The 24,254-nt window shown below is 43.5% G+C and overlaps 1 protein-coding gene across 1 annotated transcript in view; it reads left to right on the top strand.

Moving 5' to 3' along the window:
• Positions 1-24,254, top strand: part of grm8b (glutamate receptor, metabotropic 8b) — a 224,807-nt gene that overhangs the window by 71,934 nt on the left and 128,619 nt on the right. The window contains exon 3 of the mRNA XM_014170001.2: positions 14,502-14,718. Coding sequence (XP_014025476.1) covers positions 14,502-14,718 — 217 coding nt within the window. The remainder of the gene's footprint in view (positions 1-14,501; positions 14,719-24,254) is intronic.

Below are 24,254 nucleotides of genomic sequence, written 5' to 3'. Positions count from 1 at the left end.
TCCTAGGACATCATGTTACACAATACATGCATTCTTTTGTTCGATAAAGTTCATATTTATATATAAAAACAGCATTTTACATCGGCGCGTAACGTTGACTAACTATTTTCCCTCAAATGCGTCCGGTGAAACAGCGCTAAAATTTACTAAATTACTCTTCGAAAACATTTTTTAAATGTAATATTGTCATTCTAAGATTTATAGATTAGCATCTCTTGAAAGCACCTGCAATGCCAGATTTAAAAATAACTTTACTGGGTAATCACACTTTGCGATAAAAGGGGATGCGATACTCAGAAAAATAGGCTACCGTTACAGGTCAGCGCCATCTTGGAACAATCGCATATCAAATCTACTCTTGTATACTATTGTCAATAATCCCTTACCTTTGATTATCTTCATCAGAAAGCACTTCCTGGATCCCAGGTCCACAACAAATGTATTTTCGTTCGAAAAAGTTAATCCTTTACGTCCCAATAGCTTGTTCTTGTTAGCGCGTTCTGAAGGCTGCTCCAAAAGCTCCGTCGGCCGCGGGACTCCTCTTTCAATAAAATGCATTTTTTTTTTTTAGGTTCGTTCAAACATGTCAAACGTTGTATAACATAAATCTTTAGGGCCTTTTTCAACCAGAGCTCCAATAAGATTCAAGGGGGACGATTGCATTGTCTTTCTAAACGTTTCGAAAGGGGAGGGTAGCCAGGGGCGCCGGCGTCATAATGGTGATGGCCCTCCTCATGTGACCACTTTCCACAGCCTCTCATTCTGTCAGTTTTCACAGTAGGAGACTCAAACCACTTTGTAAAGACTGGGGACATCTAGTGGAAGCAATAGGAAGTGCTCAATGAACCATTGCTCACGGTGTGATTTATAGGCAAAGTGATGAAGTTGAGTCCGCAATTCAGAATTCCACATCCTGTTACGATCGGTCTCGGGGTTTTGACTGCCATATGAGTTCTGTTATACTCACAGACACCATTCAAACAGTTTTAGAAACTTTAGGGTGTTTTCTATCCACAAGTATTAATTATATGCATATCCTAGCTTCTGAGTTTGAGTAGGAGGCCGTTTAAAATGGGCACAAATTTTTTTCAAAAATCGCTGTAGCGCCCCCTATCCTAGGCGACGGTCAAGAGGTTAAGTAATGGCTTTTTTCTGGCCACTTTTCCATAAAGCCCAGCTCTGTGGAGTGTACAGCTTAAAGTGGTCATATGGATAGATACTCCCAATCTCCGCTGTGGAGCTTTTCTGCTCCTTCAGGGTTATCTTTGGTCTCTTTGTTGCCTCTCTGATTAATGCCCTCCTTGCCTGGTCCATGAGTTTTTGTGGGCGGCCCTCTCTTGGCAGGTTTGTTGTGGTGCCGCATTCTTTCCATTTTTAATAATGGATTTAATGGTGCTCCGTGGGATGTTCAAAGTTTCATATATTTTTTTTATAACCCAACCCTGATCTGTCCTTCTCCACAATTTTGTCCCTGACCTGTTTGGAGAGCTCCTTGGTCTTCATGGTGTCGCTTGCTTTGTAGTGCCCATTGCTTAGTGGTGTTGCAGACTCTGGGGCCTTTCAGAATAGGTGTATATATACTGAGATCATGTGACAGATCATGTGATACTTAGATTGCACACAGGTGGACTTTATTTAACTAATTATGTGACTTCTGAAGGTAATTGGTTGCACCAGATCTTATTTAGGTGCTTCATAGCAAAGGCGGTGAAAACATATGCACGCACCAGTTTTCCGTTTTTTTTTTCTTTTCACTTCACCACCAATTTGGACTATTTTGTGTATGTCCGTTACATGAAATCCAAATAAAAATACATTTAAATTACAGGTTGTAATGCAAGAAAATAGGAAAAACTCCAAGGGGGTGAATACTTTTGCAAAGCATTGTGATCTGAAAGTGATTTGAATGTTTTAAGCAAACTAAAACTGACATTAAACATGTTAGGGATTTATTGGTAATACAAATTATAAACATTTCCTGTCTATGTATTGCTACTTATCTGTTCATTCAGCGCTGTGAAGAAAGTCATATACAATAGTTAGTGTTATCAATGGGGCTCTGATTTGAAAACTGTCTTTGATTTTGCATGATCTGCATCAGAGTGCGAATTATACTGTAACATTGGGGGGTGGGTGGGGGATGTTGTATGGGCCTAATTGTAAAAGCATGTCATTTAACAGTAAAAATGTGTGACTTTTTGATGTGGCGTGAACACAACCTGTCATGATGCTGATGGTTAAACAAATCACTCTAACATGCAGGAGGGGTGAGGTCAGGCGCAGGAGACTAAGGTACGTGAAACACACGTTTAATAAACAAAGTCCAAAAGTGTCGTAAAACAAGGCAGGGTACAAAACTCAAGCGACAGGTAAGAACCCTAAATGAGTCGGGACGCAGCCCAGCAAACCCTAATGCCTAAACACAGAACGGCAGAGGAAAATCAAATCCCCAACCTACAATAAGATGACATGAAATAATCCCGCACAAACCCAAACCAAAAAACAGACAGACTAAATACCCCCACTAATGAACTAACACAAAACAGGTGCTAACCTAAAACAGACATCACCAAATGAAAAAGAAAAGGAGATCGGTGGTAGCTAGTAGGCCGGCAACGACGACCGCCGAGCGCCGCCCGAATGGGGAGAGGCGCCACCTTCTGTAGACGTTGTGACAGATATGAACCCCTTAGAGCCTAAGCCTGGGGGGGGGTTCTTCTAAGCTAACATATGGATAATTTAGCTTTTTGATTTTGAATTTTAGGACCCCTTTAGGTATCATAAAAATATATTTAAAAAATAATTTGATAAAATTGATTAACCCATGGAAAAGCATTGAATAACAGATTATTACATGGAAAAATATAGTGCATTCGGAAAGCATTCAGACCCCTTGATTTTTTCACACATTTTGTTACGTTACAGCATTATTCTAAAACTGATTAAATAGTTTTTTCCCCTCATCAATCTGCACACAATACCCCATAATGACATTTTTTTCGAATTTTTTGCAAATGTATTAAAAATAAAACCCAGAAATTTGACATTTACATCATTTAAATATAAAATTGAAGTATAAGTACATAAGTATTCAGAACCTTTACTCGGTACTTTGTTGAAGCACTTTTGGCAGCGATTACAGCCTTGAGTTTTCTTGGGGATGACGCTACAAGCTTGGTACACCTGTATTTGGGGAGTTTCTCCCATTTCTCCCAGATCCTCTCAAGCTCTGTCAGGTTGGATGGGGAGCGTCACTGCACTGCTATTTTCAGGTCTCTTCAGAGATGTTCGATCGGGTTCATGTCTGGGCTCTGGCTCGGCCACTCAAGGACATTCAGAGACTTGTCCCGAAGCCACTCCTGCATTGTCTTGGCTGTGTGCTTAGGGTCGTTGTCCTGTTGGAAGGTGAATCTTTGTCCCAGTCAGAGGTCCTGAGCACTCTGGAGTAGGTTTTCATCAAGGACCTCTTAGTACTTTGTTCTGTTCATCTTTCCCTCGATCCTGACTGGTCTCCCAGTCTCTGGTGCTGAAAAACATCCCCACAGAATGATGCTGCCACTATCATGCTTCACCATAGGGATGGTGCCAGGTTTCCTCCAGGCGTGATGCTTGGCATTCAGGCCAAAGAGTTCAATCTTTGTTTCATCAGACCAGAGAATCTTGTTTCTCATGGTCTGAGAGTCCTTTAGGTGCCTTTTGGCAAACTCAAAGCGAGCTGTCATGTACTTTTTACTGAGCAGTGGCGTCCTTCTGGCCACTCTACCATAAAGGCCTGATTGGTGGAGGGCTGCAGAGATGGTTGTCCTTCTGGAAGGTTATCCTATCCCCACAGAGGAACTCTGGAGCTCTGTCAGCGTGACCATCAGGTTCTTGGTCACCTCCGTGACCAAGGCCCTTCTCCCCCGATTGGTCAGTTTGGCCAGGCGGCCATCTCTAGGAAGAGTGTTGGTGGTTCCAAACTTCTTCCATTTAAGAAGATGGCCACTGTGTTCTTGGGGACCTTCAATGCTGCAGAAAGTTTTTGGTACCCTTCCCCAGATCTGTACCTCAAAACAATCTTGTCTCGGAGCTCTACGGACAATTCCTTTGACCTCATGGCTTGGTTTTTGCTCTGACATGCACTGTCAACTGTGGGACCTTATATAGACAGGTGTGTGCTTTTCCAAATCATGTCCAATCAATTGAGTTTACCACAGGTAGATTCCAAATTAAGTTGTGGAAACATCTCAAGGATAATCAATGGAAACAGTATGCGCCTGAGCTTAATTTTGTGTCTCATAGAAAAGTGTCTGATTACTTGTGTAAAAAAAAAATTATACATTTGCAAAATCTTCTTAAATCAGTTTTTACTTTGTCATTATGGGGTATTGTGCGTTGTTTGATGAGGAACATGTTTTATTTAATCCATTTTAGAATAAGACATTAACATAACAAAATGTTGAAAAAGTCAATGGGTCTGAATACTTTCCGAATGCACTGTACGTAGTAAAACATTAGAAAAAGGACAATTGTTTTAAAGTGTCTGTCCTATATCTGAAAGATATAAGAAATATCAACTTTTCATAGAGGGGTCATATTAGTGTTAGCCCAAACTGTTTGGTAGCTACAGACAGAAGTTGGCAGATCGGCAGTACTGACTTAAGACGAATCTGTGACACTTGTGTGGGTCGTAGAGCAAAACAGAGAACACCATCTCCAACACCATTTTGTATGTGTTTGTGTGTAGGCCAAACTGTTTGGACAATACAGACGTTTTTGTGAGAAGACCGATTATCTCATTGTCTGACAAACACTGCTGTAGATCTGCAACCTTTCACCGCAGATGCGGAAAGCCAACATTGGCAGATGCAATGGATTGAGATGCAGCCCATGCAAGAAATATGTCTAGCTTGAACAGACCGATTTTTATAGGTAATTTTGTATTATGCTAATTCAATTTTCACAGGGTACGCAAATCGACTCTTGGGGTCTTGCCCAATGTACACGTAACTGACAAAGGGCATTGAGCCACCACGAGCCACCAGAACAGCTTCACTGTGCCTTGGCATAGACTCTACATCTGTCTGGAAATCTATTGGAGGGATGCATTTTCATCATTTAGCAGACGCTCTTATCCAGAGCGACTTACAAATTGGTGCATTCACCTTATGATATCCAGTGGAACAACCACTTTACAATAGTACATCTATATCTTTTTTTGGGGGGGGGGTAGGGGGGAGGGTTAGAAGGATTACTTAATCCTATCCCAGGTATTCCTTAAAGAGGTGGGGTTTCAGGTGTCTCCGGAAGGTGGTGATTGACTCCGCTGTCCTGGCGTCGTGAGGGAGCTTGTTCCACCATTGGGGTGCCAGAGCAGCGAACAGTTTTGACTGGGCTGAGCAGGAACTGTGCTTCCGCAGAGGTAGGGAGGTGAGCAGGCCAGAGGTGGATGAACGCAGTGCCCTTCTTTGGGTGTAGGGACTGATCAGAGCCTGAAGGTACGGAGGTGCCGTTCCCCTCACAGCTCCGTAGGCAAGCACCATGGTCTTGTAGCAGATGTGAGCTTCAACTGGAAGCCAGTGGAGTGTGCGGAGGAGCGGGGTGACGTGAGAGAACTTGGGAAGGTTGAACACCAGACGGGCTGCGGCGTTCTGGATGAGTTGTAGGGGTTTAACCTCTATGGGCACAGCCAGTCTAATCCAGTGGCGCGATTTTTGAATCGTTTGAAATACTATTACTTCAATTTCTCAAACATATGACTATTTTACAGCTATTTAAAGACAAGACTCTCGTTTATCTAACCACACTGTCCGATTTCAAAAAGGCTTTACAACGAAAGCAAAACATTAGATGATGTCAGGAGAGTGCCCAGCCAGAAATAATCAGACACCCATTTTTCAAGCTAGCATATAATGTCACCAAAACCCAAACCACAGCTAAATGCAGCACTAACCTTTTATGATCTTCATCAGATGACACACCTAGGACATTATGTTATACAATACATGCATGTCTGTTCAATCAAGTTCATATTTATATCAAAAAACAGCTTTTTACATTAGCATGTGATGTTCAGAAAAAGCATACCCCCCGCAAACTTCCGGGGAATTTACTAACAGTTTGCTAAATTACTCACGATAAATGTTCACAAAAAGCATAACAATTATTTTAAGAATTATAGATACATTACTCCTCTATGCACTCGATATGTCCGATTTTAAAATAGCTTTTCGGATGAAGCACATTTTGCAATATTCTAAGTACATAGCCCAGCCATCACGGCTAGCTATTTAGACACCCGGCAAGATTAGCCTTCACCATAATAACATTTCCTATAAGAAAAATGTTCTTACCTTTCCTGTTCTTCGTCAGAATGCACGCCCAGGACTTCTACTTCAATAACAAATGTAGGTTTGGTCCCAAATAATCCATAGTTATATCCAAATAGCGTCGTTTTGTTCGTGCGTTTTAGACACTATACGAATGGTAATCCACGGTCGTGCGCATGGCGCATGGCGTGACAAAAAATGTCTAAATATTCCATTACCGTACTTCGAAGCATGTCAACCGCTGTTTAAAACCAATTTTTATGCCATTTATCTCGTAGAAAAGCGATAATATTCCGACCGGGAATCTGCAATAAACTAAACAGCCGAATTAAAATACTCCACGGGGGCTAATCGCGCACGCGCCTCATTCCATTGTCACCTAATGGGACACTTGGATAAGGTGATAATCTGTTTCAGCCTGAGGCTGCCTCGTCAACCTTCATGATTTTCCCGGGTCCTGAGAGCCTATTGGAGCCCTGGGAATTGTCACGTTACAGCTAAGATCCTTACTCTTCAATAAACAGATGCAAGACGCACGACTCCTTGTCAAACAGGCCACTTCCTGCATGAAACCTTGTCAGGTTTTTGCCTGCCATAGGAGTTCTGTTATACTCACAGACACCATTCAAACAGTTTTAGAAACTTTAGGGTATTTTCTATCCAAACCTGAACAATAATATGCATATTCTAGCTTCTGAGTTGGTGTAGGAGGCAGTTAAAAATGGGCACATATTTTTTCCAAAATTCTCAATACTGCCCCCTAGCCCAAACAGGTTAATGGCACAGGCAGGGAGCCCCGCCAACAGCGAGTTGCAGTAATCCAGACGGGAGATGACAAGTGCCTGGATTAGGACCTGCGCCGCTTCCTGTGTGAGGCAGGGTCGTACTCTGCGAATGTTGTAGAGCATGAACCTACAGGATCGGGTCACCGCCTTGATGTTAGTGGAGAACGACTGGGTGTTGTCCAGGGTCACGCCAAGGCTCTTAGCACTCTGGGAGGAGGACACAATGGAGTTGTCAACCGTGATGGCGAGATCATGGAACGGGCAGTCCTTCCCCGGGAGGAAGAGCAGCTCCGTCTTGCCGAGGTTCAGCTTGAGGTGGTGATCCGTCATCCACACTGATATGTCTGCCAGACATGCAGAGATGCGATTCACCACCTGGTTATCAGAAGGGGGAAAGGAGAAGATGAATTGTGTGTCGTCTGCGTAGCAATGATAGGAGAGACCATGTAAGGATATGACAGAGCCAAGTGACTTGGTGTATAGCGAAAATAGGAGAGGGCCTAGAACTGAGCCCTGGGGGACACCAGTGGTGAGAGCACATGGTGCGGAGACGGATTCTTGCCACACCACCTGGTAGAAGCGACCTGTCAGGTAGGACGCAATCCAAGAGTGAGCCGCGCCGGAGATGCCCAACTCGGAGAGGGTGGAGAGGAGGATCTGATGGTTCACAGTATCAAAGGCAGCAGATAGGACTTTAGCAGTGCGGAGAGCCTCCGTGACACAGAGAAGAGCAGTCTCAGTTGAATGACCAGTCTTGAAACCTGACTGATTTGGATCAAGAAGGTCCTTCTGAGAGAGATAGCAAGAGAGCTGGCCAAGGACGGCATGCTCAAGAGTTTTGGAGAGAAAAGAAAGAAGGGATACTGGTCTGTAGTTGTTGACATCGGAGGGATCGAGTGTAGGCTTTTTGAGAAGGGGTGCATCTCTCGCTCTCTTGAAGACGGAAGGGACGTAGCCAGCGGTCAAGGATGAGTTGATGAGCGAGGTGAGGTAAGGTAGAAGGTCTCCGGAAATGGTCTGGAGAAGAGAGGAGGGGATAGGGTCAAGCGGGCAGGTTGTTGGGCGGCCGGCCGTCACAAGTCGCAAGATTTCATCTGGAGAGAGAGGGGAGAAAGTGGTTAAAGCATAGGGTAGGGCAATGTGAGCAGGACCAGCGGTGTCGTTTGACTTAACAAACGAGGATCGGATGTCGTCAACCTTCTTTTCAAAATGGTTGACAAAGTCATCCGCAGAGAGGGGGGGGATGAAGGATTCAGGAGGGAGGAGAAGGTGGCAAAGAGCTTCCTAGGGTTAGAGGCAGATGCTTGGAATTTAGAGTGGTAGAAAGTGGCTTTAGCAGCAGAAACAGAGGAAGAAAATGTGGAGAGGAGGGAGTGAAAAGATGCCAGGTCCGCAGGGAGGCTAGTTTTCCTCCATTTCCTCTCGGCTGCCCGGAGCCCTGTTCTGTGAGCTCGCAATGAGTCGTCAAGCCATGGAGCAGGAGGGGAGGACCGAGCCGGCTGGGAGGATAGGGACATAGAGAGTCAAAGGATGCAGAAAGGGAGGAGAGGAGTGTTGAGGAGGCAGACTCAGGAGATTGGTTGGAGAAGGATTGAGCAGAGGGAAGAGATGATAGGATGGAAGAGGAGAGAGTAGCCGGAGAGAGGGAGCGAAGGTTGCGACGACGCAATACCATCTGAGTAGGGGCAGAGTGAGTAGTGTTGGAGGAAAGCGAGAGGGAAAAGGATACAAGGTAGTGGTCGGAGACTTGGAGGGGAGTTATGGCTGCGACACCATTCTTCCATGAGAAATTCCATAATTTGGTGTTTTGTAGAAAGTGGTGGAAAACGCTGTCTTAGACGCCACTCCAGAATCTCCCATAAGTGTTCAATTGGGTTGAGATCTCTTGACTTCCACACACACCCTTTAATTAAACCCCCTCTGCTCCTTTGAGACCCCTCTTTCAAAGTCACTGAGATCTCTTCTTCTGGCCATGGTAGCCAAACTAGTGGGTAACGCGCCTTTTTATAAACGACACTAAGCTTGATGGGATGTTAATTGCTTAATTAACTCAGGAACCACACCTGTGTGAAAGCACCTGCTTTCAATATACTTTGTATCCCTCATTTACTCAAGTGTTTCCTTTATTTTGGCAGTTACCAGTAATGTATGGTTTCCAATATTCTGTAGGCACTTTGTGCTTCCCATGTTTCCTTTTAAATGTACCTCTGTTAAACTACGTGAAAACATATTTTCAGTGTTGCTCACAGCATTTAGGTTGTGGTGCAGAATAAGTTGTGTGCATAAGCACATAACAAACAAGTGCCCTTAAAAAAAGACGTAAGCAGTGAGCATAGAAATGCATTAAAAACATAACAACAAAGAGGAACGGTGACCTTACAGTGCAGTCAATCTGTCATATTATGGAAGTCAGATTGGTCCCAGGATGCCACTGTCAACTACTGTAGGAGGGCAGGAATGATAAAGTCACATCAGATAATGTCACATATGGATGTTCCTGTGGCCAGCATCTTTTTGGGCGAAGAGAGCTTGTCAGAAAAGCTCCCAAAACCCTTAAACAGTGATAGTGGAGAAAACGAGAGAGAGAGAAGAAGGAGATAGAGGCAGAGAGGGACGAAGGTTGACGTTTATTGTCATGAATCTTGCCCTGGAGGCAGCACTGAGCAATTTCGGTTAGACGGGCCAACTGCAAAGTCCAAATTGGCTATATTGTCAAAATTCATGATAACAGAAATGAGCTTCAGGTCTTAATTTAAGGTAAGGGTTAAGCATTAGCGTAATGCTTAAAATCAGATTTTTTTGACTCTGTGGCTGTGTCAGCTAGTGAACACTCTGCAGGGCTGCCTCCAGTACACGAGCCATCCCAATAAATTCCAACCTGCAAGAGGGACGTAGCCATGGAGACTACATGGAGAGCTAAATTCAGGGGGAAAAAAACCTAGAAAGACGAGACCTGGCTGTCCTGTCATGTCGAATTAGCTTTTCTCCCTCAATCTTTCTCTCAATCAATTATCATCCCTGGTCAGAGAGGAGCCACTATCAATATGGAAATGAATGGTGCGGACGGTGGGGATTTTGTCTGTGTGTTTGTGGGTGTGGGTGCCTGCATGAGTGTGTGTGTGTGAAAGAAAAATAATGGTTATAAATATGTTGATACGCACACACACACACATTTGTCTTTGTTTTCACCATTTATTGCGGCACTTGGCCTGCTGTTTGCTAGATTGTTTTAAATAAAGGTCGGTGTTGAGGTTAATGACTATTGTCAGGCCACCATATATCAGGCCACTACTGTCTCTCTAGGTGTGACAGCTCCATTAGCTGCTAAAGTGGCCCACCATGGAAGGAGCCACATACCGATATCTCAAAGCATACTGTTGTGTGGATGGGATAAGGACTAACATTTCTGACATACAGATGACATAAGGTCTGTCATAGTATATCATAACAGTTCATGACCACACGCATTTTGTATGTGTGAAACTGAGATAACTGTTACAGCAGTTGTGATGCGTTGTCCTGCCTTATGGTCACCTAGGTAGGTGAAGCAGCAGAGTGTGTTTGTGTGCTGCAGATGTTTATGATGGAGGAATTCTCTCCCTCCGATGCCTCTCTAAATACTTGATGAGTCTCACCACTTTCTGTGGGCTACGGTACGTGGGAGTACATCTGGTGAGCCCTCAAGTCACATTTCAAAACTGATCTTGATCGCTCGCTCTATTCTTTATCCCCTCACTCACTTTCTCTCTCTGTCTCTTTGTCTATCTCTCTCTCTCTGTCTCGCTCTCTCTCTCTCTCTCTCTCTCTCTCTCTCTCTCTCCTATGCCACCTTTTTTTCATATTTTCCTATCCCGTTTGAGAAAGATTTCTCTATCCCTCTATCACCATTTCTTCCATCTTCCCCACTCCCTTGTTCCTCTCCTCCCTCTCTCCCTATAGTGGGGGCATGTGGATGTCCACAGTAGCAGTGGAGAATTAGAGCATGATTTATCACTGGTGCTCTTAGCAGTGCTGTAAAGACACGCCACAGATTCAGCCCAGTGTCAAGTGTTTCAGCCTTCTGCTCTACAGAGTCAATCACGCAGGGCCGGATAACTGAACAGGCACGTTTGGGTTGGGGGCCCCCTGGATAGCATATGAAAACGGCATAAGAAATGGAAAAATGTGTAGAATTGCAGGAAATAAGCTTTAAAACTGAAAATTTTTCTCTCATCCTCTGAGCAAAATGTGAGGAGAGCATGAGCTATTAATCAACAACTTTTTATTTTTGCCCCATTGCAAAATGTGTTAAAATGCAGGAAGTTATCTGTTTTCTTAAAAAGAAAGGTGGGCCCCCTAGAGGTAGGTGCCCCGAAACCCCAAATGCATTAGTCTGGCTCTGCAATCACGGCCATATTAAACTCAGCGCACACTGACCCAGAACCACCCTGGTCTTCATAGTCTCACAACATCACCCCTGGAAGTACTCTAGTCATGTTTGCGTTTTGTAATACCCAGAGGTCTGGGACACGTGCTAATATACTAGGAACACTACAATATGATGGTGATGAGGATGATGATGATAATAATGATGATGAGGATGATGATAATGATGCTGATGAGGATGATGATGGTGAGGATGATGAGGATTGTGGGGATGATGATGGTGGGGATGATGAGGATGATAATGGTGAGGATGATGATAATAAAAAGGAAGGCTTAATGTGTTGGTGGGTTTTGAGATGAAGATATCAAGATATGCTGATCTACAATATCCCTGAATTAGACCACTAATTAAAGTGGCATTCTCCCCATCTTCTTGTGCCAACAACTCTCCATAGGCTACCAGCGGAATGGACGTTCCTTTCATTTCAGCTTTGAGAATGTGGTTCGTATAATGTAAGAGGATAACGTGTTCTGTATATGATTGTAATTTCCCAAGTGACATCATTATGACTGTCACATGATGACCAGACCGAACACATCGCATACATGTTATTCAATCATTGCACCCACACTGCGTCTGCGTGGCCAGGCGCTAAAATAGAAATTGGTTCTATTTATGACGCTCAACACGCTGCAAGTCCGGCCTCTCCCATCTCCTCATTGGTTTTAGAAGCATATACCCACATGCCATCTCCTCATTGGTTTTTAGCAGCATATACCCACGTGGGTGATTGATTGATGAAACTGAGGTCCACACTCCAGTCAGTTGTGGTAATGCACCTAAAGTTGGTTGCCAACCATCATATAAGAAGAAGCCTGAAGGAAGGAGGAGATATGACTAAAAACTAATTTGGTTTACCATTTTATCTGTGGATTAGTTGTCGGAGTAGAGGACCTTGTGCATTTCAGGTAAAATAACAACCCAATGTTTATATCCCGGACAAATGAGCTAGCAACAGCAAGATAGCTAGCTAAATTGCCATAAATGTTTAATGCTTTTCAACCTGTCCCCAAAATAACATAATTGGTTTTGAGTTTGTTTTGATATTTCAACATGCGTGTCCTGATCGCGTCTGTTGCGGGTGGACAAAATCGACGTGCGCATAGTGGCGCACGTGGACGTACGTGCACGTTTGGTCTGGTCAGCATGTCAGAGCCACCTAAAGGTGCAGACATCTAAGCATCAACATTCCCAAACCTACACAAAAAAATGTATAGCAATGTACTTTGATTGGTTAAAGCAATCAATCATATATTTCTATATGTCAGTGTACCTCTGTTGATCTTTGTTGATTTAGGAAGATGTATTGACATTATTGTAATGTGAACTATTCTCGTAACCATTGTGTTTGTAAATATACTGAACAAAAATAACACTGTCTGTATTAAAGCCCTTTTGTGGGGAAAAACTCTGGTTGGCTGGGCCTGGCTTCGTCATGTCAAATCCACAGATTAGGGCCTAATGAATGTATTTAAATTGACTGATTTCCTTATATGAACTGTAACTCAGTTATATGGTTGACATTGTTGCATGTTGCGTTTCTATTTTTGTTCAGTACAGTTCAGCATCTGAGCTCATTGCACCGTAGTGAACATTATCTCAACCTGTTTTGGTTTCTTTATTTGTTTTCCTTTATTGTAGTTACCTTTTGCATTATTCATGTCATTCAGTGGCTAAACTTTATGGAAGTTTGCAGTGAATTATGATAATATCTTGTGTGTGTGTGTGTGTGTGTGTGTGTGTGTGTGTGTGTGTGTGTGTGTGTGTGTGTGTGTGTGTGTGTGTGTGAGAGAGAGAGAGAGAGAGTAAATCTCCATGTTAGGAAAGATGAGATCTATATCCAGAGGTCAATATGATTTATCTCACTATAACACAATTCAAAGGTTGCAAAAAGGCTTTACCCTGAGGTGACCCCTATAAATCGAAATGGAATACATAAGGGCAGAGCTTGTTCTCTGAAGCCACAGTCCATTGATTGACTTTAGGGTGTATAAACTTCAGCTCCATGCTCCCTCTTTTTAAATGATGTTCTAATGGAAAAATAAAGGCAACCACAAGCAGACACTTTGGCCCCTGGAAAAATGAAGTTGTTCACATAGTGACCAAAGGCAATAAAAATTGTCTTTGTTTCAACCCAGATCTTAATCACTTAATGGCAGAAATTAATTAATGGTGATAATTAATCACTTGTTGCCTCTGGTACTCACTTAGCTCTTGTTATCTTATGGCTCTGAAATCCCAGCGTGTGGGGAAAAAATCAAACAAAATGGATCAAGTCAATCCCAATGTTCAAGGGTTAACCTGGGACTGACAGTACGTTGGCATATCACAGGTGATTGCAATTATGTCAAACCCACCAGATGCATTTGTATTTACAGCCGGTTTAATTTGTAGCTGTCTGTGAATGAGCTGAGATCGGCTCAAGCTGCCAGCCAGTGAGTGGCATTTGTATTGCTGGCAGGCCTTTGCCTGTCTTTCTTTCTTCCATTCCCCCTCTCTTTGAATGCCAATGAGACAAGCCTGTAGGGCCTGCCCGCACACCCTGGCCTTTGACTGAAGTGAAATCAATCAGGCCTTCAATCGCTCTCTAAAGGACCATTATCCAACCTTCCCTCCTTGTCTAACAGGCTATGCCTATCTGTCTGTGTGTTTTCTGTCTGTGTGTTGTCTGTCTGTCTGTCTAATACCTTACAATTCCCTCTTTACACTGTATCCAGTTGACAAGAAACAAAGCAAGGACATTGTGGAATTCTGGTTCTGAAGTTCTTTTGGGATAAAAGACTCCTAAACATGAAGAAATAAAGTTTCAAGTCAGGTGGTTCCGAAAGGTTCTGACAAAGTCACATTGATATGTCCTCTCGTTAATATCCCAATGTGTAACATATAGTAGATGTCTGGGGAGCATTTTCCGTTGTGGAATTGAACAATTACTCATTTGGCATTAAATACATGGCTTACACTAGGGTTTCCTTGTCTCCATAGATCCCTCAGATCAGCTATGCATCCACGGCACCCGAGCTGAGTGACAACACACGCTACGACTTCTTCTCCCGTGTGGTGCCACCGGACTCCTACCAAGCTCAGGCCATGCTGGACATCGTCACGGCGATGGGCTGGAACTATGTGTCGACCCTGGCCTCGGAGGGGAATTACGGCGAAAGTGGCGTGGAGGCTTTTGTCCAGATCTCCAGAGAGTCTGGTAGGTGTGATGGGGCTCTTTTTACTGGCACAACATGGCTACTCACTGAGGCTTTTACTCAAACTCTGATGAATATATTTTTATTTCTTCAGCTAGATATATCTGATAATTGTGGGCTGTTTTTGTAATGCCATGCTGAAGGATAAACAAATGCAATTGAATCCTAAAGTCTCTTTCCCTGCTAATATACAGCAACATTTTTATTCTACTAAGAACAACTGCTTGTTTTGGGATGTATGAGAAAAATCTAAAATGTACTGAGAAACTTGAATTGTGCTGAAAGGAAGATGTGTTCCCTTGTTTGGGAGATGTGTATTGTTGGTCAGCGTTTTACGCTCTGCCTGCATGCATTGCCCCAATGTTTGACTCAAACACTGTCTTGCCTAGTTTGGCAGAGTGCACCTCAGCATTTGCTGTCTCAACAGCAGGGGATACCTTGAAGGTTCACATGTCAAGTCGCTGAATGTCAAAATAGACTACCAGGGGACAGTCTAAGACAAAAACCACAGAGAGCATCTCTGATTTGTCTTTTAGTCTCGCTTGTTCTTTGCTTGGAGAGACTGCTAAGGCATTAGGGTATGGCCTCTCCCATTCACCAATCAAAATGTATTTACAGCTAGCAATTATTAAAACTTGGTTACATTACGCACCAGAATAATTGATTGCTCCACAATTTTATTGATGCATCAGAGGGTATGGGAAGGGGGTGGAACATTTCAAAGTGGTCTGTGAACATTTGTATTGTGTTGATAAATGAATATAGAGATAGGTAATGTCATTGATTCTCCGTATAATCACCAGTAAGTTCACAGATGTATTTTTCTAGGGGCTGTTTCATAATCAAACTCAGTTCTCTCCAAGCCCTCTGATTAAAGAATTATGGCAGCTTTCGTCAGGGTGGACAAAAGGCCGCACATTAATTATATTGTAATTGCTGAATATAAATTAATCAGCTGTAACATGTATGTGTGAGATTAACAGAGTGTGTGCGCTTTAGCCCGGGCCTATTATAAATGAGCTGTATCTCTGGCTAGCATGGGAGCAGGGGAGCACCAACCTAATCCTTGAGGGCCGGAGCCGTCGCCGGTTCAGCTCTCCGTGGCACTTAATGGATCAATTAGAGTCATCGATTGGCTTGAGAGTCCGCCCACCTGTTTTCTTGGGTCAGAATCAGATGCTGAGTTCAGAGATACTGAGTGCAGAGTAATGTTACACCAGTGGTTCTCAAACCTCTCCTCGGGGACCCCAGATATTTAAAGATTTTGTTGTAGCCCTGAACTACCTGATTCACTAGTTGACAAGTTGAATCAGGTGTGTTAGCTCTGGAATAAATAAAATACATGGAACGATTGGACAACCACTGTGTTATACAGCGCAGGCAGAAATGTAATAAGTAGAATGGACATACCACTCTGTAGTACATGGTGCAGGGTGGAATGCTGACTTTAAGGTAGTGGTTGGCATCCTCTGGTCTCACATCAGGCTGCCTGTCCTGTGCTTGTACTCTCCCCCTGAACATTCAGGAGAGTCCAGGGCTGAAAGGAAGAGTGGAAAACTAGTGGTGCTCGTTCCATACAGAACCCTCTACAGAGGGTTCTACTTGGAACCCAAAAGGGTTCTACTTGGAACCAAAAAGGGTTCTACCTGGAACCAAAAAGGGTTCTCCTATGGGGACAGCCAAAGAACCCTTTTGGAACCCTTTTTTATAAGATTGTATCTCCTGTGTTTTGTTAGCCCTGAAATAGGTTGAAGAGATTTTCCTGTATGAGAGTCTCCCTTTGAGTCTGTCAACAGTTCCCGACTTCCAGCTGCAGCCCTAGAGCAGGCTTGGGTTAATCCTAAATAAATACAGGGTTTAACAGGCATCCAATTAGCAACTAAACTAGCACCATATAACAGAAAAACATCAATACCAGCTTTACAATGACACCTATAGCTCTTGCACCAATAGAAGTAAGCATAGCAATCTCATTTCACTCCCGGCTAAGCACCCAAAAATAACTGATGATAATATGCTGTGGGCTAATTCACCATTAATAGACATGCTGCTAACTTCCTACATTCAATTACATGTGATACCCATCTTTTTCTCTTAGGCGGTAAAATGCTGAGCGAGCCTACAAAACTGTAAATAATTCCAAGTGAATTGTGAGCCCGAATAAACAAGTGATGATGTGCATCTATTTATCAAAGCGTGTTAGCTTGATTGGCATGCACTAAGTGCAGTGACCCAGTCCATCACAGCAACCCCCTGCACACCATCACTGTAATGCCTGCTCAGCCAGGTTTCCTTGCCAAAGCAATGTAATCTCTATGTAAATGGTGTAAGCAAGCAACAGTAATCATGAGAAATGGCTGCAATATTTCCTTTAAAGGTGTGGATTAATAATAACGAGGTGCATGGGGAACACTGGAGACGGTCTCTTGAACAGCAGGGAAGAGCAGCTGTACCCCCCGTGTATATTGTTCTCTATAATGAATGTGTTTTTTTAACGTTGTTCATCTCCTTTCAACACATGTAAATGGCATCATTTAGAGATATGACATTCATAGCTGTGCAAGTTAAGATACGATATCGTCTGTGATTTACTGTATATTGTATTGTCTGTGACTTACCGTATATTGTATCGTCTGTGATTAACTGTATATGGTATCGTCTGTGATTTACCGTATATTGTGTCATCTGTGATTAACTGTATATGGTATCGTCTGTGATTTACCGTATATTGTGTCATCTGTGATTAACTGTATATGGTATCATCTGTGATTAACCGTTTACGGCCTGAGATTCACAGCATTAGGATGAGGTGCCGGTGGGTTGGATGTCTTTTGCTGTTCTTGGTGTTGAAGGGGATATCTTGCTGGGATATCTTACTTCCCAAATACAGGTGTGCCAAGCTTATATCATCAGACCCAAGAAGACTTGATGCTGTAATTGCTGCCAAAGGTGCTTCAACAAAGTACTGAGTAAAGGGTCTGAATACTTATGTAAATGTGATATTTAAGTTCTTTATTTTTTATACATTCGCAAATATTTCAAAAAAACTGTTTTTGCATTGTCATTATGAATTATCGTGTGTAGATTGATGAAGGGAAAAAAACGATTTCATTCATTTTAGAATAAGGTTGTAACGTAACAAAATGTGGAAAAAGTCAAGGGATCTGAATACTTGTTCGAATGCACTGTTCAAGATCTTCTACTGTAGTCTTTCAGTAGGGAAAATAAAAGGATAAGTGTCGGCTACACTGTAAAGGTTCACCTTTTTGAATAAAGCCTCATATGACCATTGCTGTACTGTATGTTAATCACGGGCATGGCCTTATTCATGAATACATCCAATTGTGAATATGACTGAATGGCACTATATCAAATAAATAGGCATGCTAAAGCAATGTTTAATTCATATACAGTATGAACGGTGAGAAGAGTACCAGAAGAGGACTGGCCTCCCTGTTGACGGATGGTCTATGGGGAGCAAGTCTAATGACTAGACCAGAGGAGGATCCCAGGAGCAGTGTCACTCTCAACCCCTCTGGAGCCTGATCTTCATGAAAACAGGGACAGATACCCATACTGTGACATTGGGATAGACTTTCGGACAAACAGTCCAGTATCTCGATGTGTTAACCCCAAGAGGGCTGCCCTGACAGCCAGGTTAAAGAGCATGTTGGCCTGCACTCACTGTGATGCTCATGCTGCAGAGAAATACAGTAGAGAGGGACAATATTTCACTTATAATTCACTGTATCACAATTCCAGTGGGTCAGAAGTTTATATACACAAGTTGACTGTGCCTTTAAACAGCTTGGAAAATTCCAGAAAATGATGTCATGGCATTAGAAGCTTATGATAGGCTAATTGACATCATTTGAGTCAATTGGAGGTGTACCTGTGGATGTATTTCAAGGCCTGCCTTCAAACTCAGTGCCTCTTTGCTTGACATCATGGGAAAATCAAAAGAAATCAGCCAAAACCTCAGAAAAAAATTGTAGACCTCCACAAGTCTGGTTCACCCTTTGGGGCAATTTCCAAACATCCTAGAGATGAACATACTTTTGTGCGAAAAGTGCAAATCAATCCCAGAAGAACAGCAAAGGACCTTGTGAAGATGCTGGAGGAAACAGGTACAAAAGTATATATATACACAGTAAAACGAGTCCTATATTGACATAATCTGAAACGCCGCTCAGCAAGGAAGAAGCCACTGCTCCAAAACCGCCATAAAAAAGCCAGACTACGGTTTGCAACTGCACATGGAGACAAAGATCGTACTTTTTGGAGAAATGTCCTCTGGTCTGATGAAACAAAAATAGAACCGTTTGGCCATGTCACGTCCTGACCATAGAAAGCTTTTATTTTCTATGGTAGAGTAGGTCAGGGCGTGATTGGGGGTTGTTCTAGGTTATATTTTCTATGTGGGGTTCAAGGTTTATTTTCTACTTGGTGATTTATATGATTCCAATTAGAGGCAGCTGGTTATCGTTGTCTCTAATTGGGGATCATACTTAAGTAGCATTTTTTCCACCTGGCTCAGCGCTCAGCGCGCCTGGTCTCCAGTGCGTCTCCTCGTTCCAGGATATCCTGCACCGGCTCTACGCACTTGCCGTGCGATGGTGGTAATCTGTCCAGGACGCGTTGTGCCAGCTCTACGCTCCAGACCTCCAGTGCGCCTCCACGGTCCAGTATATCCTGCACCGGCTCTACGCACTGTGTCCCCAGTGCTCCTTCACAGCCAAGTGCGTCCTGTGCTAGCTCCCCGCACTTGCCGTGCGAAGGTGGTCATCTGTCCAGGACGCATTGTGCCAGCTCTACGCCCGAGGCCTCCAGTGATGAGCCATGGTACGGAGTCTCCAGCGACGGTCTGCAGTCCAGAGACTCCAGCGACGGTCGGCAGTCCAGAGCTTCCGGCGACAGTTCCCAGTCCAGAGCTTCCAGCGACGGTCGACAGTCCAGAGCTTCCGGCGACAGTTCCCAGTCCAGAGCTTCCGGCGACAGTTCCCAGTCCAGAGCTTCCGGCGACAGTTCCCAGCCCAGAGCTTCCGGCGACAGTTCCCAGTCCAGAGCTTCCGGCGTCAGTTCCCAGTCCGGAGCTTCTGGCGACGTTTCACAGTCCGGAACCTCCAACGATGGTCCACAGTCCGGAACCTCCAACGACGGTCCACAGTCTGGAACCTCCAAGGACGGTCCACGGCCCAGAACCTCCAACGACGGCCCACGGTCCGGAACCTCCAGAGACAGCCCACGGTCCGGAACCTCCTGAGACGGTCAACGGTTCGGGACCTCCAGCTCTAAGGCCAGAGTCTTCTTCTGCGTTGGTGCCCAGTCTAAGCACGGCGTCCAGTCCAGCTCCAAGGCCAGAGTCTTCTTCTGCGTTGGTGCCCAGTCCAGGCACAGTGTTCAGCCTGGGTCCATGGCTGGACCCGCAGGATGAGCGGGTACTTCGGCCCGCAGCAGAGCCGCCACCAAAGCTGGCGGATCCGTGGGATGAGCGGGTTCTTCGTCCCACACCAGCGCCGCCCCCGATGCTGGTGGATCTGCGCGATGAGCGGGTTCTTTGTCCCGCACCAGAGCCGCCACTGATGCTGGCGGATCCGCGGGATGAGTGGGTGCTTCGGCCCGCACCGGAGCCGCCACCGACACTAGACGCCCCCCCCAACCCTCCCTTTGTGTTTCAGGTTTTACGGTCGGAGTCCGCACCTCTGGGTGGGGTACTGTCACGTCCTGACCATAGAAAGCTTTTATTTTCTATGGTAGAGTAGGTCAGGGCGTGACTGGGGGGTTGTTCTAGGTTATATTTTCTATGTGGGGTTCTAGGTTTATTTTCTATGTTGGTGATTTGTATGATTCCCAATTAGAGGCAGCTGGTTATCGTTGTCTCTTATTGGGGATCATACTTAAGAAGCATTTTTTCCACCTGTGGGTTATGGGATATTGTTTGTATATTTTGAGTTAGTGCACGTAGCATTCTCTGTAGTCACGGTTCATTGTTCGTTTATTGTTTATTGTTTTTGTTAAGTTTCACTATTAATAAATTATGTGGAACGCTACTCACCCTGCGCTTTGGTCCAATCATTCCAACGAACGTGACAGGCCATAATGACCATCATTATGTTTGGAGAAAAAAGGGGGAGGCTTGCAAGCCGAAGAACACCATCCCAACCGTGAAGCACAGGGGTAGCAGCATCATGTTGTGGGGGTGCTTTGCCGCAGGAGGGACTGGTGCACTTCACAAAATAGATGGCATCATGAGGATGGGAAAATTATGTGGATATATTGAAGCAACATCTCAAGACATCAGTCAGGAAGTTAAAGATTGACTGTAAATGGGTCTTCCAAATGGACAATGACCCCAAGCATGCTTCCAAAGATGTGGCAAAATGGCTTAAGGACAACAAAGTCAAGATATTGGAGTGGCCATCACAAAGCCCTGACCTCAATCCTATAGAAAATTTGTGGGCAGAACTGAAAAAGCCTGTGCGAGCAAGGAGGTCTACAAACCTGACTCAGTTCCACCAGCTCTGTCAGGAGGAATGGGCCAAAATTCACCCAACTTATTGTGGGAAGCTTGTGGAAGGCAACCCGAAACGTTTGACCCAAATTAAACAATTTAAAGACAATGCTACCAAATACCAATTGAGTGTAGGTAAACTTCTGACCCACTGAGAATGTGATGAAAAAGATAAAAGCTGAAATAAATCATTCTCTCTACTATTATTCTGCCATTTCACATTATTAAAATAAAGTGGTGATCCTAACTGACCTATGACAGGACATTTTTTACTAGGATTAAATGTCAGGAATTGTGAAAAACTGAGTTTAAATGTATTTGGCTAAGGTGTATGTAAACTTCCGACTTCAACTGTATATACAATACAAAATGTTTGATACAACTATACAACAATATCACAATGTATGTGTGTGCATGTGTCTTTACCTTTGTGTGTTTCTCTCTTCAGAGTCCCTGTTGTTCCATAAGGTGCATTTTTACCTGTTTTTTTTATCTGATTCTACTGCTGGCATGGCTCTATGTAGTACTGTGCGCCTCCCATAGTCTGTTCTGGACTTTGGGACTGTGAAGAGAACTCTAGTGGCATGTCTTGTGGGGAATGGGTGTCCGAGTAGTTTAAACAGACAGCTCAGTACATTCAGCTTGTCAACACCTCTTACAAAAACAAGTTGCGATGAAGTCAATCTCTCTTTCACTTTGAGCCATAAGAGATTGACATGCATGTCATTAATGTTAGTTCTCTGTGTAATTTTAAGGGCCAGCCATACTGCCCTGTTCTGAGCACACTCCAACTGTCCTAAGTCCCTCTGTGGCACCTGACCACGCTACTGAGCAGTAGTCTAGGTGCAACAGAACTAGGGCCTGTAGGACTTGCCTTGTTGATAGTGTTGGTAAGAAGGTAGAGCAGTGCTTTATTATGGACAGACTTCTCCCCATCTTAGCTACTGTTGTATCAATATGTTTTGACCATGACAGTTTACAATCCAGCATTACTCCGAGCAGTTTAGTCACATCAACTTGCTCAATTTCCACATTATTCATTATGAGATGTAGTTGAGGTTTAGGGTTTAGTGAATGATTTGTCCCAAATACAATGCTTTTAGTTTTGGAAATATTTAGGACTAACTTATTCCTTGGACACAGTCTTGTACCCTTAACAACCTCTTACATCTAGATGTTCCGCTAGCGGAACGCCTCGCCAATATCCAATGATAGAGCGTGGCGCGAATTACAAACTCAAAAATCCAAAAACTTCAATTTTTCAAACATATGACTATTTTACACCATTTTAAAGACAAGACTCTCCTTTATCTAACCACATTGTCCGATTTCAAAAAGGCTTTACAACAAAAGCAAAACATTAGATTATGTCAGGAGAGTACCCAGCCAGAAATAATCAGACACCCATTTTTCAAGCTAGCATATAATGTCACAAAAACCAAAACCACAGCTAAATGCAGCACTAACCTTTGATGATCTTCATCAGATGACACTCCTAGGACATTATGTTATACAATACATGCATGTTTTGTTCAATCAAGTTCATATTCATATCAAAAACCAGCTTTTTACATTAGCATGTGACGTTCAGAACTAGCATACCTAAATTACTCACGATAAACGTTCACAAAAAACAGAACAATTATTTTAAGAATTATAGATACAGAACTCCATTATGCAATCGCAGTGTCCAATTTTAAAATAGCTTCTCGGTGAAAGCACATTTTGCAATATTCTGAGTAGATAGCCCGGCCATCATGGCTAGCTATTTTGACACCCACCAAGTTTGGCACTCACCAAACTCAGATTTACTATAAGAAAAATTGGATTACCTTTGCTGTTCTTCGTCAGAATGCACTCCCAGGACTTCTACTTCAACACCCAATGTTGTTTTGGTTCCAAATAATCCATAGTTATATCCAAATAGCGGCGTTTTGTTCTTGCGTTCAAGACACTATCCGAAGGGTGACGCGCCGGCGATTATCGTGACAAAAAATTTCAAAATATTCCATTACCGTACTTCGAAGCATGTCAAACGCTGTCTAAAATCTTTTATTATGCGATTTTTCTCGTGAAATAGCGATAATATTCCGACCGGGAGACCTTGTTTTCGTTCAAAGACTGAAAATAGAAAATGGTGTCTTCACATACACGTGCGCACCCGTGTCATTTTTCTCAGATCGACCACTTTCTAAAACCCCTACTGTTTTTCACCCAGGGACTGCAGAGTCATCATTCCCCGTTCTGGCGCCTTCTGAGAGCCTATGGGAGCCTTAGAAAATGTCACGTTACAGCAGAGATCCTCTATTTTCCATAAAGAGGCTATAGAAGGACAAGAAATGGTCAGAGAGGGCACTTCCTGTATGGAATCTTCTCAGGTTTTGGCCTGCCATATGAGTTCTGTTATACTCACAGACACCATTCAAACAGTTTTAGAAACTTTAGGGTGTTTTCTATCCACATCTACTAATTATATGCATATTCTAGTTTCTGGGCAGGAGTAATAACCAGATTAAATCGGGTACGTTTTTTATCCGGCCGTGAAAATACTGCCCCCTATCCTAAACAGGTTAACCTTTTTTCAACTAACTATCATATTGTTTGATTAAATTTGACTTCATTAATATAATGGGTAATCCAGGAATGTCACGAGTTAATTGACAGAAGAAAACTGTACAGATCGCAATGGCTGCAATGAATTGCAAAATTACTTCCGGGGTCCACGGAGCTCCTCTTCCTCCTTACCACTCTATACAGAATAAATGTAGTACTCATTATAATACATCATAAATACAAAAACGACTTCAAAAACACTGTGGAGACAGGCTGACATACTGTAGCATTTCTTTTTAATTTGCAGTCTCATCCCATCATAGGCCCCCCTGCCACTTGCCTGATTAAAAGTGGGTAGTCTAGAAGTCCCTGCCCCGCATCGCTGAGCTAGCTGGCTCTAATCAACTGGGCTCACAATCAATTATCTACACCTGGAACATAACTGCAGGACTCCCGAGGCTTCTCTCCAGACCC

This window comes from Salmo salar, chromosome ssa23 (assembly GCF_905237065.1).
Source record: "Salmo salar chromosome ssa23, Ssal_v3.1, whole genome shotgun sequence".
NCBI lineage: Eukaryota > Metazoa > Chordata > Actinopteri > Salmoniformes > Salmonidae > Salmo > Salmo salar.
This window is presented reverse-complemented; position numbering and strand designations above follow the sequence as displayed.